Genomic DNA, 17,774 nt, shown 5'->3' on the forward strand with positions numbered 1-17,774 from the left:
TTATCTCATATTAATTGCTCTCCATATCCAGCACCTCTTGTTTGACTGAGCTGCAAACTGATGGTATCTCATTATCGCTAGCTCAAGAAGTCAAGTCTTGAGGATTCCTCACTCAACCCCAAATATCCATTAAATCTATATTGCTCACACTGTGAAGTCTGACAGAGCTGCACTATTCACCCTCAAAAGGCTAAGAATAGCATGTAGCCCTTAGTAGGCCTATGCGCCGTCATCAGATTTGAAAAAGCTCCCCGACTTCACGGCAGACCTGTCATCCCTTTCAGAAAATAGATTCTCTGGTAGTTTTTTTCCCTGGGCATGGGTGACATTCTGAGCTTACTTTACCACAGGGTTCCTTTCTTTAAGATGCCACCATTTTGTTTTTGTGACCTCTTGCAAATTGACAAATTGACAGTGCTTATGCATATTAAGATATTGGGAAGTAGGTCTAAAATATCAGTTGTTTTGTTTACCACCAAGATTCATTCACAATGGCCTATTACTGTGTACATATGATCATAAGCCATTTGTATATGTAAACTATGATTAACAGGAACTTCAGATACAAATGCAGAGTATGACGGATTAATGACTTTGAAACTATGACACTGCCTGTTCTGATGTTCTTACTATCCCTGTGATTATGAATTTATGTGAAATATATAATCTTACACTTTGCTTCATTTAGCATTATTGAAATAATGCTAAATGTTACCAGTTGAACCCTGTTCTGATGTAAATTGAAGGGCACAAAAGGCACAATAATTTTGACTGACCTGTTTTCTGGCATAAGAATTCAAGTGAACATATTCACTGGCAAAGTAATTTTAACAGTCGCAATATATCTTGGCACCGAATATTTAATGGATTTTCAGGCATATGCATCAATGTTGGCTTTTGCGATTCCTTAATTGCGATTTTTAAGGAATCGCAATTAAGGAATCGCAAAAGCCTATGCATGTAGAAATCGCTTAAAAAACAGCGATTTCTAAACATTCCTTAATTGCGACTCGCAAATTGCGACTCGCAATTAAGGAATACCTCCCCATTCATTCCTATGGGCCTAGAGGCCCGTAGGAATGAATGGGAAGACATTCTCAATGTGCGATTCTCAATTAGAGAATCGCAAATTGAGAATGCAATTTCAAGGGTGTCAAAAGGGCACCCTGTTGCACCCATGAAATTGATATGTGCACATATGTTGCGCACACAGATGCCCTAAGGGCATCTGTGTGCGCAACATGAAACTTTGAAAAATGCACAAAAGTGCATTTTTCTAAGTTTTTGCAAATTACCATGAAGTTCAACTTCATGGTAATTTGCTCCCCCTATTTGCGAAATCGCAGATTTTTTAACTTTCATGCATTGCATTTAAGGAATCGTAAAATGCGATTCCTTAAATGCAATCGCAATTTGAGAACTCGCAATTAATTGCGAATTCTCAAATTGCGAGGGCCTTGACCTTTGATGCATCTCAAAAGATAATTTTGCGATCGCAATTGGACCATTTTTGCGAATTGCACCGTTTGCGCAAAATTCTTTGATGCATGTGCCTCTTTATTTCTTCTGGCGCTTGTTCTATTGATTAATAATTATTCTGGAACATTCCTCTTTCAATGGTTAAAAAAGATATGCTTTGTTCCATTTAGGCACACTGAGCACATAATGCAATTATTCGGATGGGTAATGAATGTATTTTATGCTGCAAAGGAATGATGCGTCTGCGGCAGGTGTTAAACATTTTAGATTATTGCAACAACTACACAACAGGACTTTCTCTTTTTCAGAGACTACATTTGTGAAATGTGATTTAAAATGCTGAATGCGCTATTATTCCATTATTCAGCACACAAAGGTATCCTATAACCTCACATACCTGGTCACACTATGACTGAATTTCTTTTCTAAACCAACAACCCTCCCATGTTTTTTTTTACCCTCACACACCCAGGATGGGCTCAGCCGTTATCCCGGGAACACTTTTGATATTGATCTCAATGGGGTCTAATGCAGATATGAATAAAAATACTTAAAGCTAACCCTGGTATCCCTCTCTCCCCTCCCCAGAAGAACTGATGGTCTGGGAGATCAGTGGTGTTCTATGTTTCAATTAAACAGTTCTTGTATGACCCCCTCCCACCGCCTTCATAGCCCCTTCTAAAATGGTGGTTTACCAACTGAGCATTTGTGGAACTTGACAAAAGGTCTGTAGCCCCTTAGATTGGCGAGAAATAGAACTTTCGTGAATGCTACATAGTTGTGTTTTACTTCAGCTGCACATTGTGTTACGTCAGAGGATCTTACCGTGGGATGGAGAGTCACAATGTGTATCCCACCACAGGAATTATTCCTGTCACCTTTTGAGCTAGTGAGTGATGCCCACAGACACCATGTTGTTACAATACCCTTTTCTCACTTCATAATACTGTCAACCTTTCTCTACCGTTTTCTAGGTTTCTGCGGGCCACGAACATCCGGCCACAGTCAAAAGACGAGTAAGTGCTGCACCATATATTGGGCTTCTCAAAAATCAGACAAGGAGTAAGGTCTGTGTTGCAAGGGCTGCTGCCTAGAGGTACTAAGAGTTTGTACTACACAATTCTGCTTGGCACCACAAGGGTAATATAATGATTAGCAAATTAGCTTAATACTTTGGTCTACTTTGCACCAGGATAGCACCCATGAATTATCACAGTAAATAACCTCCTTATGTCTTCCTTTGTTGCACTACTTGAAGAGAGCTCATCATCCATTCTACATTTCTGTATATGTTCCTGCTTCATATTTCATAACTTTAGTGGTGGTTGTGATGAATAGTGATAAATTACCTGTTTTGTTACATATACAAATGTTCTTTGCTGGGAGAATGCTCAAGAAATAGGGTTGACACTTGTCCATGTTTGACCTATGTAATTTTGTTTGGGCTGATCAGATCGGTTTTGAGTGAGCCCATGTCCCACCATGATCAATGCTGTGTTTGGTCTGAATAAATAGTTGGACATATAAGGGAGAGCACCTAGCTTTTTAGAGCATTTAGTGCTGGGCAGTAAGAGACCTGTAAACTGTGGGGCCCATTTAGAGTCTGATAAGCAGACTGAGAAGCTGCTGGGTCAGAGATAACTTTTCTTGGCCTGTTCAGGTGGTAAATGTACGCAGAGGGTTCTATGTAGGGTAGGGTGAGAGGGAAGAAGGTGGGAGAATAAAGGCATGGTAAGCTTCCCCCTGTTAGATAAAAATACAGGGATGAAACATGGCTGTTGCAGCTTTATTTATAGCAAGTGTTGTCCTTGTTTGCTTCATGGCAAACCTTTAAGCAGGTTCACCAGATTTAAACAGAAACAGTGCACCCTACTACAACGAATGTGCCAAACCCAGGGCAGCAGCAAACCCTACACAGCCCTGGGAGCAGCACATTCAGTTAAAAAGAGAGCAGCGGCTTAGAAGTCGCTGTGTGTTTCTTTCTCTGTGCAGGCAGAAAGTGACCTGCACTTTGAAAAGGTGTCAGAGATATACCTGCAGGCGGGTGCAGCGAGTGACTGTGCCCAACTGCAGGGGGATATCTGAGAGGTTCATTGCACCCCCTTTAACATCTTTAGAGGGCTGCCCTCAGAAGGGACACTGACAGTTTGCCACATTTTTTGTGGTGTCCTTTCAGTGCACCTCCCAAGGGAAATCCTTGCCATGTCCATTATATGGCACAAGTACAGAGGCAAAGTGATTCCCTCATTTGCACATTCTATCAGGCTAGGACTAGTGTTATATGCACATCAACCCTATCAGTATTACAGAAGGGGTCGCACAAGTGCCTGCAACCTCTTCTGTAATTCTATAGTGCCCAGGGGCACAAAATGTGGTGCACATGCTCATTACACTTCTGTGACACCATGGATAATAGAGCGCCAGGCAACAACAGAAGAAACATTCAAGAAAACCTTTAACACATACAGCAGAACCCCTCAAGATCATACTAAATGAATACATATATGTTAAGTTCTCTCCTAGTAAGCTGTTAGGCAGCATGCAAAGCAGAAATCACTATATTGGAGAATTTGGCACTCATAGTTCAAATCTGCTGTTAAGTGGGCCAATAGTATTACCCATTTCCCTGGTATCAGTTCAGTATCCTTACATAGTACACCTTTTAATGGTGTGCTTCTCAGAAACCAACTCTCTGAAGTGATGGCTCCTACTAGGTAAAAAATGACTTAAGTACAGTAACTCTTAAAAGGATACAAAATGTGCACATTAAATAACAATTATTAATTTGAATTCTCAATCAGTAATTTATTTTAGAAAAGAAAAGTCTTCATTTACAGGTACGTAAGATATTGTACACTAAGAATTGGGATGCAAACTAGAAGCCTAGCACCTTCTGGGCCCAGTTAACAATGAAACCTATGGCCAATGTTAACCAAAGTGTAGAAACTTCTGTGGTATTCAGGTAAGTTCATAAATGTTCTTGGATCTGAATGAATTTTCTTTTACATATGCTATTTCCTTGAAGAAGAAACATAGGGCCTCATTCAAAAAGGGCCTCTGCACTCTTAGCGGAGTCTCCACACTTGTGGTGGAATCTCCAAAAAGAGAATTCTCATTGTGGAGATTTCACTCCGAGTGAGCAGACGTCCCCACGACTGCGGGGCCTCCTTCATGAGTGCAGAGGCCCAGTGTGAATCAGACCACTGGCCTCTTCAAAGTGCCTCTGCCACCCTGAGGCACAACAAGCTTCAGGGAGGAGGACCGGAGATTTGTACCTGCATGCTGAGATGTCCAAAAGGCGGATGCCCGATTTGCATAAGGAAGATCACTATCTAGGACAGCCGGACTCCAGCACCCAGCAATATACCCGCTCACTCACTCACTCACTCACTCCCTCGCTCAGAGACATACTACACACACATTCATAGGCACTTGAAGAATGGGTGCGGGGGGTGCTGCAGCATCTCCAAAATAACCATGGTGGAGTTCAGAAGGTGGATGAGCAATGAAGATGCACTTAAGTTTTGTTCGTATCTTATCACAAAGGATAAATGTTAGGCTCTGTATTCTGACAATTGCTGCTTAGTCTTTTAACATGGAGATTTGTGTGTACTGTTCTTTGTTTGATGTCAACGTGAGAAGATTTTGTAACGTGAACTATGTGACAAGCTTGCTGAGTTTGAAAGAAAATTCTGTAGGGTGTTAATTTTTGTTCACACAAAAATATATCATCAGTTAGGAGAGCACAAATGAAGCACGTTCTTTTGACATTCTGAAGTGTAATGGAAACAAATATTTTCATAGGATCAAAACAAAACAAGGCACTTTACTTATTGATGCACAAATGATATATTTAGTCACTGAAACCACTTTCCATACATTTTCATTTGTATAGTTTAACAGTAAAACTAAATGTCTTCAGAATTGTAGTTTCCATGCCAATGGAAAATATGCTGTCTTTAAATTAGTGTTCTGCCACACGATGCTATAGTTGTAAAGCACACATGGAAACCTATAAACGCCATTATGTGCCGGAAGATGCACATAAACAATCATTAAAATAATTATGTTTTGCAACTTCTATGTGTGCTGCATGAAGCAGCACATATAGAAGTTACAAAACGCCATTTAAAGATTGTTTATATTCAGGAAGGGACACATTCCTGCACACAAAAAATCTTCCCCTGCAACGCAGACATCCTTGCACTATGGTGCAAAGTTGTCTACATTGGGCTAGGCAGCTGAATTTAGCGCCAGCACAGGGGGAAACACAGAGCTGCATCGTATAGTTGAAAACATGGTACAGCCCTGCGTTTCAGAAGTGGCGGAATGCAGCGGAAAGCCAAGAAGGCTAAAGTCATACTCCATCACTTCACCAGTTATTATCAAAGGCATAGAAGCAGTAATTTTTTATATTGAAGTCTCAAAGACCCAATCACTCAATGGACTGTTTATTATCACCTGCCTGGGACAAAAGCATTGTTTGTAGAAAACATCAGCCAAGTATTGGAAACACTTCTACTGAAAACTGATTTTACGATCTTGGGGGACTTTAACTTTCTTTTGAAAAATCGCTCCAACACTGTAACAGAACATCTTTTAGACACTCTGGCAGGATAGTGAAGGGGCCCACTCATATCGCTGACCATCTACTGGATGGGATTTTTACTAATAACTCCAACATTAATTTTATTCATACTCTGCCATCATTCTGGACACATCATTATGCCGTAATGTGAAATTTAAAAATACATAATATCTCTATCCCCAGGGCTCGGAAATCCCATCAGATGAATTTCGCATGGCATAAAACCTGAATCTCCAACCTTGCTGCTTGACTTTCTCAATCACGTATCATCATGGAGACTAGTCCTGATCAGATGGCATAGGACTATCATAATGCGATTAGTTCCAACCTTAACGATGTTGCTCTTGTTAGGGTTTGAAAAGGAATAATGGAAAGATCTCTCAGCCCTGGTTTGATGACTCTCCTAGAATAATCAAACAGGAATGCCATAGATAAGAGTGCAAATGGCGGTCTGAGTATAACAGAGAGGAGAGAGATAAGTATTAATCCTGTCTAGGTAGTTACAAAAAATCAATCCAGGTTGCTAAAACTAAATATTACACACCAAAAATAAATTCAGCCAACAATTGTTCTAAAACTCTTTTTCAGACTATAAAACAACTGACTACCCCTGTGGGATCTGACACAGCAATCAACAATCAAGATTTCTGCAACTCCCTAGCCAATACAATCCAGGAAAAAGTTTTGAATATTTTGAACAATTTTACTAGCAATTGCTTGTTAAATAGATCCGCAAATCCAAGCCCTAAGCCAGTTAGCTTTGGACACTTTATTGTTTCCTCAGTGGTAGATATCGCTGAACATATTCCAAAGATCAAAGCAGGATCCACGAAGACCCATGCCCCTCTAGGATTGGTCCCCTGGTCCCAGAAGGCATAGCACGTCATCTTTCCGTTACCTTTACCACCATGTTTAACACTGGCATTTTCCCCACCACCTGGAAAGCAGCGTCAGTGCTTCCTCTTATAAAGAAACCCACTCTCAACAATCTAGACCCCAACATTTACTGAACCATAGCAAGAATTCCTTATCCAGACAAATTAGTAGAAAAACAGAGGTTATTCAATTCGGCAATAATCCGGCCTTTTGGTCTTCTAGCTGGTGGCCCTCTGACTTGGATACTGCACCTATGCCTGCATCCAAAGTACAAAACCTGGGATTTTTGTTGGACAGGGAGCTAAACTATAGAGAACAAGTCAACGTGATCACTCCCTCCTCCTTCAACTTGCTTAGAATTGTAAAAAATAAAAAAAAATGTCTTCCGGCTGATCTTTTGAAGGTGGTGGTTATTGCCTTGGTTCTATTGCATCTGGATTATTGTAACTAGGGCCGATTCACAGAACTAATTTAGGAAAAAATCCTAAACTTACTACTTTTGGTATTCACAGAAGTTAGGATTTTGTCTTAAATTTGTCTTAAAACAAACTTAAGACAGACTTAAGACAGACTTAAGACAAGCTTAAGACAGACTTAAGACAGACTTAAGACAAACTTAAGACAAAATCCCAACTTAAGTCTGTCTTAAGTCTGTCTTAAGTTTGCCTTAAGACAAACTTAAGACAAAATCCTAACTTCTGTGAATACCAAAAGTAGTAAATTTAGGATTTTGTCTTATGTTAGTTCTGTGAATCGGGCCCACAGTCTTTACATCTGCCTGCCAAAAGGGCCACATAAGAACTTGCAGACCATCAAAATGCGGCTGCATGCTTTCTCCTAGGAATTCCTACATTTCAGTCAGTCAGGGCCTCCATTAGACAATTGCATTGGCTCTCAGTCTGTCATCACATTACCTTCAAGGCTCTTTGTTTAGCATAATAAAACACTACATGTAAAAGCCCCAGCCAACCTCAAGAAACATTTTACGCAGTATATTCCAGGCGGAACATTCCATTCATGCTCAGCCAGTCTCTTGGGGGTTGCTTCCGTCAGAGGCGCCACCTGAGGAGGAAGAAGTTTTTTTCAGAATTACGGCTCTTCATTGGAACTGTCTGCCACTTGAACTAAAAACAGCACCTTCACTCTCAGTTTTTAGGAAGAGCCTCAAAACCTGATTATTTATTCAATGATCTTTACTGATATTACTTAGTTTGCGTCTGCTCCTTTTTGCTCTGTTTGGCACCAAGACGCCTCCGGGTATTCGTGCGCTTTATAAGTTATATCATTTATTCATTCATTCACTTCTGTTGTAATTATGCCCCTTAGAGATCCAGTGCTGTAACTGCTCAGTGATCAATGCACATATAAAGAGGGGACCGCTGAAAAGGCCCTTCTAGACTGCATGTTCTCCCATTTACTGCATACACGTGCAGGCATTTACAGACCCCATATCATATTGCATTGGAAAGCGGTATACTTGTACTCTTCAGCAGAACTGAAGTACTTCCTCAGGTACTTCCTGTTAGGCAGCATGTACATCTATCTTTTATGCAATCACTGTTCAATTTGGTCAAGAAAACAAAATACTGGGAAATCTGGGATGAATGGATTGAGAAAAACTTTACTTCAAATAGACACTAGTAAGCACTATACACTCAATATTACACTGTGGGTTCTCCTAATGTCTTCTTGGGATCTTTGGCTATCTTACCTATTTCTTAATAATCAACATCTTTTTCTCTATACCTGGTCTTCAGTTTTTTTCTTTTCTTTTTTTATGGTCCAATGATTATCGATATGCTAAGGAGGCTGCTTTGGTGGTTGGACCACTATAAAAAGCACTGATCCAAAGAAAAACTCTAAGATTTGGTGTTAACCTAAACCAAGAGGCTAAGGGCCCCATTAGGATTGCGGGTGGATTGCGCCCGCCGGGCCGGCGGTAGTCACCACCAGCTGGGTGGGGGCAATCCGCCCACCATCCCCGCAGAAAAGACCCCCCCGCCATATCGCAATGCCTGGGGGGTCCGCTGCAAACGGAAAGACCGTCTGCCGCTTTTCCGCCTGGTCGACATGTCGACCGGGCGGAAAAGGGTTCAATATGGTGGCGGTGTCTGACAGACACCGCCAGCCATATTACAATGAGGCCTTGAACATGCCTTTCCGTGGCGGCATTGCTGCCATTGAAAGGCATGCAGAGTCTGCTTGGGGAGCCCGTTGCGGGCCCCCAGGGACTCCGGGGGGTGGGGGTGCACATGGGGGTACCTATGGTATCCCCCTGCCTTTCAATGAACAACGTGACAGGCACTGCGTGTTGCCTGTCACATTGTGCATTGAAACTCACAACCTGCCTCTGTGGCATTGTGGCGGGCACGCCGCAATGTTGCAGATGGCCAATGCACCCGCCAGTGTGGTCTTCAGTTTTTTTCTTTTCTTTTTTTATGGTCCAATGATTATCGATATGCTAAGGAGGCTGCTTTGGTGGTTGGACCATTATAAAAAGCACTGATCCAAAGAAAAACTCTAAGATTTGGTGTTAACCTAAACCAAGAGGCTAAGGGCCCCATTAGGATTGCGGGTGGATTGCGCCCGCCGGGCCGGCGGTAGTCACCACCAGCTGGGTGGGGACAATCCGCCCACCATCCCCGCAGAAAAGACCCCCCGCCATATCGCAATGCCTGGGGGGTCCGCTGCAAACGGAAAGACCGTCTGCCGCTTTTCCGCCTGGTCGACATGTCGACCGGGCGGAAAAGGGTTCAATATGGTGGCGGTGTCTGACAGACACCGCCAGCCATATTACAATGAGGCCTTGAACATGCCTTTCCATGGCGGCATTGCTGCCATTGAAAGGCATGCAGGGTCTGCTTGGTGAGCCCGTTGCGGACCCCCAGGGACTCCGGGGGGTGGGGGTGCACATGGGGGTACCTATGGTATCCCCCTGCCTTTCAATGAACAACGTGACAGGCACTGCGCGTTGCCTGTCACACTGTGCATTGAAACTCACAACCTGCCTCTGTGGCATTGTGGCGGGCACGCCGCAATGTTGCAGATGGCCAATGCACCCGCCAGTGTGGCGGGCGCATGCAAATCGGGAGTGCGGGACCCCCACAACCTCAGCGGGCAGTTACGGCTCCCGAGGGTATGACGGGCAGACAAAGTCTGCGCACCATACTAATGGGGCCCAAAGTGTTGACCCGGAGATAAAATCTTTCTCTCCCTGGTGGACCAGGGATGAATAACATCTGCCTAAAGGTTCGGTTTATACACTCTCTCTTGGAAATCAAAGCATAACTTGGATAAATGAGGACTAGTGAAAAAAAAAATTATAATTACTGTGACTATCTGAGGCCAAAGTCAATCCATTTGCTACTGCCATCCCACAACTTCTGCTGATACCTCTGATTTCAAATGATTAGCTGTTGATTTTTTTGAATGTGAGCTGGGTCTTATATAACCCTGGGTGGTGAACTACGCTCCGCTCGCGGAGTTTGCAGAGTTTCCCACACTCCGCGTTACCCGGAGCTTGCGGCGTTCCAAAAAACTCCTCTTCGCGTAGCGTGGCAGACTTTTTTTCCTCGTTCGCGATCGTCAGCATCAAGTTGGCGACCGCGAGCAAGGAAAATCAACCTCCCTGCAAGATTTTTCCTCGTTCGTAATGGTCATCATCAAGTTGGCGACCACGAGAGTGGAAAATAAACATCCCGGTGGGATTTGTCAATGCAGGGTGCTCAGGTTTCTCATTGCGAGTGGTCGCGTATGCTCACGACCGCTCGCAATGAGAAAATGCTTGTTCGCGGTGAGAAACCCGCCGCTTGAGTAAAAATCTACTTGAGCAGCAGAAAAGGGAAAGAAGGGACCGCTTGAGATGTGCAAGGTGCAGTTCACGATGATTGCACAGTGGGGACAAGCATCTGCACTGTGCAATCACTGCAAACGGCATTTTTCTAAGTAACTCCACCGCTTGCGGAGCTCTGCAGAGCACGACGGAGTCTTTTTGCCACTTCACGGAGTTGCGTGTAACTCCACGAACTCCGCCCAGGCTTAGTCTTATGCCAGTGTGTAATCAAACACCTATTTAAATATGCTATTGCAGAGGAACGTGTTCTTGAATTTAATTAGCGTGTAACATGTTTGCATGTTTTGTGTGTATTATTTTTATGTGCCAAACGTTGGAATGGCTCGGGGGCTCCTGGCTTCCAGGTGTTATTTAATGGGGCTTGCAGAAGTGAAAATATTGTTTGAAACTTTACATGGATCAAACAGGTGTCATTATTGGGGCAGGCTCCCATACATCCCTCAGATAAAGTTTTCCACAGACTTCTTGCATTTGGCAATGTGTGTTTTTACAGCATCTGACCTGACGATCTTTTCTCAATCACACAGGTCAGTACACTTTTTAAGAAGATATTTATTGGTTGTCCATTAAAACTTACTTCCTGTACTTCATGGACTCATCCCAGCACCAAAGGTAATTCATTTGTTCTACTTTATTCCTCTTTTGTGTTGCTTTTTTCCTTTGTCTTTCCTTAATAACCTTCAATCGATTTAAAAAAGAATGTAATGAACGTGTCAACAGGGGATGCGTTCTTTCAGTCTCCTCTGGGAAGACACTTTTCCAATTCTGGTGTTATGGCCCTTGCCATTCTGCATCTAAAATAGTAATTCCTATAAAGATTAATTCAAACAATGTTTTTTTCGATTTTTACATATCTTCTTCCCATATCCTTATATCCATAATCAGATAAATTGAGGACTGTTTGTGTGTTTGGCACAACACATTTTCAAGAGTTTTTGAGACAATGTTGCTGCCTGGCTGGGGCACAACACAGCACTGTGTTTGCACGGCGTCTGTGCAGCCACCAGACCATGGGGCATATTATCAAGGGTGGCGATTGGAAATTATCGCCTATTTAGCGGCTGTTTTCGGCCGCTAAGCGGCGATAATTCTATCGCCCTATTAGCAAGCTGTCGCTAACAGGAGTTAGCGACAGCTTGTAGGCGATAGTGGGGCCCGCTTTGCATGTCAGCGATATTTATCACTAATAACATGCAAAGTGGGCGTTCCCAACCTGTTAGCGACTGAAAGCAGTCGCTAACCTCCCTATCGTCTATTACCAACACAGGCGTAGCGTTGGAAATATTCATGCTAAGCGCGAATATCTCCAAAAACTAACTCCTGCACAGACCAGTTCTTAGTCATTATATCCAATGGGAGGTGTATATAATGGCTAAGACCCTGTTAGCGATAATGCGTGAATATCGCTGTATTCTCAGCGATATTCACGGATGTTGACGCTATCGCCAGGAATGTAATCGCTTTTGAGATAAACGTTGCTAATAGCACGTTATCTCAACGATAAAATCCAGTGATGCGCGGCAATAAAAAAATTGCCGCTAAGCCTACATAGCAATAAATATCGCTATTTGTTGATAATATGCCCCCATGTCTTTTGGGCACAGATGGCCTAATCCAGCACAGCACCAAGGAGCTTTTTGCAATGAGTGCAGTACTCCTGCCATATCAATAAAATGTATGAGCCTGGATCATTTTCTTTAATTTATTTGAATGTCTAATGAATGCCTACAAGGATCTGTATTCAATTTTGGGCCCAGGTTTTACTATATGTTCATGCAACACAGCAGCCATGTGTGCTGTGCAATGTTGAACATGGGGAAAACACAGAGCATAGCTACAAAGATTAGCCTGCTGCTGGTGTCATCCCCTACTCTAGCACTTGAAAATGCTGGCTAGCGCGGTGCTCAGACTTGCACCACTGTGCAGAGGTGAGTTGCCTTGTATAGGATTTGTGCTGGAGGCATATCTCTCCTGTAGTTTCACTCCCATTGAATGTATGCTGTGCACCAAAGCAAATATGTAATGTGTCTGTTTTTTGCAAAAGTGAACATATTTCCCCTTGTTTACTCCTGCTTCAAGTAAGCTTTAGATTTTAACACAAAGCAAGGTTTGCCTGTCTTAGAAGAAGTGGCTTGGCATCTAACCCTATGAGTGTTTGCCCTGACCCCAGTAAAGCTCCCTTGATATAAAGCTGCTCAAAGCATTTTTGGGTTGTGTAATGTTCACCTTTCCAGCGCAGGACACCTTCTGTTGTAAAGTTAATGGAATGCACTTCTTTGAATCACTTTGTGTCACAATACATCATGCTAGCACCGAAGCAAAGCCTTAGTAAATCTGGGCATTCAAATGTGCTGCAGTATGCCATCTTCGGCAACAAATGATGGACGGACTGCTGAATGAATCAAATATATACCCCTAGTCAACAGATCTAGGTTAAATCCATTGGGCCTCATTTATGAGGCTGTGCGTCACTGTTACGCTGCTGGTGCGTCACTTTTTGTGACGCACCAGTGGCGTACAAAATGCGCCTTGTTGCGCCATATTTACAAAGGGACGCATCTAGGTAGATACGTCACTTTGTAAACCCCTGCACCACATTACACCTGCGCCAGGTATAATGTATGCAAGGGGGGCGTATTGACGCAAGGAAGGGTTGTAGAAGTGTCGCAGTGAAATCTATGAGATTTCACTGCATCACTTTTAGGACACCGTTGCGTCAAATTCTTGCCCCTGCCTCACAGCAGGCGTATGACTGGTGCAGGCCCTTTCACATGGGGCTTGCCCAATGTGAAAGGACACATTGCTGGAGTTGCGTCACTTTTGTGACACACTCCAGCAATGCGTCACTTTTGCGCCACACAGATATGTCAGAAATACTGACGTATCTGTAACTCCTTGCGCCATGATGCGTCATACTTTAAATATGACGCATCATTGGTGTCGCAAGGAGGGCACAGTGGAAAGTGACGCATCGCTTTTTCACGCAGCGATGCGTCACTTTTCAGAAATGAGGTCCATTGTTCTTTTGCTCACTACACCACCCCAGTTCGGACCCAGCCATATGCAAATCAGTCTTGACCCTTTGGCAGGGTTCTTGACATCAAGGATGAAAGATGGGTCCATGGGTCTACTACATACTTCTCACAATGCCTGTAGTTGTCCCGGCATTGGCCACCTTATGAATGGCTACCGACTGTCCTTGGCAGTCAGCAACTATTCAGTGCTATGGAACTGCAGGCGGTGAATACCATATCGGGTCCCACTTTGCCTGCTGCTTCCAAAATATTTGCAGATTGTCATTTTAGATACTTTTGCTAATTACAATGTCCCATTAGTACATCGCGTTTTGTAAAGCCTAACAATTGGTGATCATTGGCTTTGAAAATGTAAAACCCCTGTAGTACAACCTGTGTTTGGAAACATTTATAGTTTGGCAGATTCTATCACTGGGGTGTTCTCCGCCATAGGGATAGCATGGTGCCGAAAACTGAAATGACGGATTATAATTCGGGTATAGCATTTCCTCCCGAAATCAGAGATATTCTCAGTAGGGGATTAGCCAGAGGTTCATTTAGGGGCATATGTATGAAGTCAGTTTCCCGTTCGCAAACGAGTCGATTCTCAGAAGAGTTGTAATACGAGGAAAGCTGGTCGGCATTGCCGGAGCCCCAGTGATTTCAGAATGGTTAATAAATAAACTTTCCTTGCATCAAGATAAAAATTACAAAAAAGTACAACATGTATCGTGGACTGGGCTGAATGATTATCACAAGTGCACATAACAAGATCTTGTGCCCAGTCATTCATTTTAGGTATGGTAACAAGTCTGAAAAACCCCCAGCCTGAATCTAGTCAATACAAATCTATCAAAGACACCTGGTACAAAGGTTAAATAGGGTTGAATAGTAAAAGTAGTTAAATCATCTGGTTATGCATAACGGTCGGAATAGTGATCTCTGAGGATATTCTAATGGTGTCCAGTAGCATCAGAACCTCCTTTTTTTAAGTCCTTTCTCGTTATGTCCATGGAGAGGGGAATCCTTGAAATTCCTTGTTTAAACGTTTTGAAGTCATTCAATTATTTGGAAGTTAGAATACATCTGTCCTGAATGTTTTTGGAGTAAATGGCCCCATGACAAAAAGTAATGGAAATCATTAGTTAAATATATTAGCAGACAGAGTCCTCCTGCCTTCTGTTTTATCATTTATTCAAGAGCAAAAGGCACAGCAGAGCAAAGTTTGGGATTTGTAAGATAACCAACTCAGCAGAATGGAGGGAGGGGCTCATGGAGCAAAAAAAGGGAAAATGCATGTTAACAAATTAGGGATATTTCTGATGTCGGAAAATTAGGAACAAAATCCAGTTGATTAAAGTGATCTTTTTGGTTATATGTCTCAAGATGTTTGCAATCATAAAATTCCAAAAGACGGCTTAAATGAGGTATTGGGCTCACCAATAAGGTAACTCTAACAGGACTTCCCTTCTTCACTCATCTCACCTAGGCGAATATGCGACATCACACAGCAAGTTGCAACAGAAAATCAAAGTTAAATGCAGTTGTGGTACCATTACACCACAGCGGCTAGTTCCTAACTGTTTACCAAAGTTGCACACCCCCAGATATCCGACTGATAACAAATCTCTAATGTTAGGAGAAATTAAAACATTTCCCAACTTTGCACCTGCCTCAAGGAGACTTAATTTTTTTATGCAAAGCCAGCTAGCTTTGTAGATCTGGCTTAGAGTCAGAAACCGTGGGTGGTAGTGTTGAATCACCCAAGCACCACCAATGGAATGACCCCTTGATGGAATTAGAGCACAGTAACACAAAGCGCTATTTTCGTTACAGAAGGACTATTTTATGCACAGAAAAGACAATACCATACCAAGACTTTGGATCGCTTTGAGTCATATTATTTCGCTCTGTGGCAGTGCAAAGTTGTGCTAAATCTGCACCATTGTTTTTTTAATTCAACAGCTGTTTTCAAATGCTTTTGACACAACCAGTGCTTAATTTGTGATGGCGGTTTCCGGTGCTCAGCACTGGCACCTAATCATCAACACCAGTGCTTTTTGTGAGTACCAGTTAAGGGCACATTTATATATAGTAGGCACAGGGAGATTAAGTGAATTCACCAGAATCACATCCTAAACCGAGACTTGAACCTGGTTCCTCAGCTCTGAAGTCAGTAGCTCTGGCCATTACGCCACATCCTCTCCCCAGTTTCATGGGTAGTAGTTGCTTCCATTTTAGGCGGCGCTAACAGGAGAAATGGGCTGGTGCAAGATGCCTCCTAATGAGAGCCACAGCACTTATTTTTTTACAAATGAACCACTGTACACAACCACCACACAACAAGACTAAACTGTCTAAATATGGATAAGATAACAACTACCAACATTAGCTTAACCCGTTAACCGCGGCGGTAATTCCGCCGCGGTGCGGGCGTTTCCGATCGCGGGTGGAATGCCGTCGGCCAATGGCCGACGGCAGCACTGGGAAGGTAGCGTTGCCGTCGGCCATTGGCCGACGGCAGCGCTTAAGGGGTTAATAAGTTTGAACTGATAGGCTATTCATAATACATGGGTCTATGCCTTCATTGCCTCCTAGTTTCCTAGTTGAGTCTGTTTGATTGTTTTGTTCTATGCAAACCTTTTCTATGCCAGCTGCATTATACAAATATTTAAATAAATAAATAAATATCAATTAGGAGACCACATGACTAGGGATTCAAAGCATACTGGGCTTCATTTGGCCAGATATTTTTAATTCAGAAAAGTAAGCTGCTTCATCACAAATATAGAATCACATCGACGAATAGCTTACCGCAAGTAAGTTCAATGAGCTAAAGCACTATAACATTACAAAAGCTTCACTAATATTTACAAATTTACATGGTTTGTTTTCCTGCAGAAACCCACCTAATCCTGGGGTCAGAAGAAGGAATCTTTACTTTGAATCGGAGTGAGCAACAAGCTACGTTAGAGATGGTAAGGCATAGACAAGTTGGGCAACCACACTCAAAAACTGCTCTCCATTCCTGGATCAACAAAACATTGTTCTTAATTGGTAATCTGGTATCAAGAAGTCACTGCAGTTCAGTCTTTAAATATTCATGTCTAGAATAGTAGTAAATGCCTTCAAGTGTGTGTACTGGGAATATCAAAGTCAGAATATTGACAGCAGTTAGCGACAGCTTGTAGACGATAGCGTGCGATTTGGGGCCCGCTTTGCATGTCAGCAATATTTATCGCTAATGACATGCAAAGTGGGCGTACCCAACCTGTTAGCGACTGAAAGCAGTCGCTAACATAGCTATCGCCTATTACCAACACAGGCGTAGCGATGGGAATATTCGCGCTAAGCGCGAATATCATCAAAAACTAACGCTTGCTCAGACCAGTTCTAAGCCATTATATCCAATGGGAGGTGGATATAATGGCTAAGACCCTGTTAGCGATAATGCGTGAATATCGCTGATTTCTCAGCGATATTCATGGATTTCGCCGATATCGCCGGAAATGTTATCGCTTTTGAGATAAACGTTGCTAATAGCACGTTATCTCAGCGATAACATCCGGTGATGCGCAGTGATAAAAAAATGCCGCTTACCCTATTTAGCTATAAATATCGCTATATGTTTTGATAATATGCCCCTGAGTTTGTAAAAGCGATTGCTCTTCTGAAGAGGAACGTGGTACTTGGAGATCAAAAGCTTCTTGGCCAGTTGTTAAAGCCACATCTCTTTGAAAAAGTAAGGCTTTTAGTCTGCGTAATCGGTAAAAGTGTACTGAAGACACAGGGACCTTGGACAACATAGTAACTTCCCCTGTAGAATGTGTGGGAGGATATAAAATACGCATACAGCAAGTCACAACCTTGGAAACAGTAACTACATAAGGCAACATCTATGATCATTTAAAATTAAATAACTCCCATCAGAAAGCACCAAAAATCTAATCTTGATCAATTGTAC

At 42.7% G+C, this 17,774-nt stretch overlaps 1 protein-coding gene across 2 annotated transcripts in view; it reads left to right on the top strand.

The window, feature by feature from the left end:
* Window positions 1-17,774, top strand: part of LOC147692459 (mitogen-activated protein kinase kinase kinase kinase 5-like) — a 742,536-nt gene that overhangs the window by 562,181 nt on the left and 162,581 nt on the right. For both annotated transcript variants that reach the window (XM_086938659.1, XM_086938658.1), the window contains exons 20-22: window positions 2,454-2,495; window positions 11,324-11,408; window positions 16,712-16,788. In XM_086938659.1, coding sequence (XP_086794785.1) covers window positions 2,454-2,495; window positions 11,324-11,408; window positions 16,712-16,788 — 204 coding nt within the window. The remainder of the gene's footprint in view (window positions 1-2,453; window positions 2,496-11,323; window positions 11,409-16,711; window positions 16,789-17,774) is intronic.

This window comes from Lissotriton vulgaris, chromosome 9, assembly GCF_964263255.1.
Source record: "Lissotriton vulgaris chromosome 9, aLisVul1.2, whole genome shotgun sequence".
In the NCBI taxonomy this organism is placed as follows: domain Eukaryota; kingdom Metazoa; phylum Chordata; class Amphibia; order Caudata; family Salamandridae; genus Lissotriton; species Lissotriton vulgaris.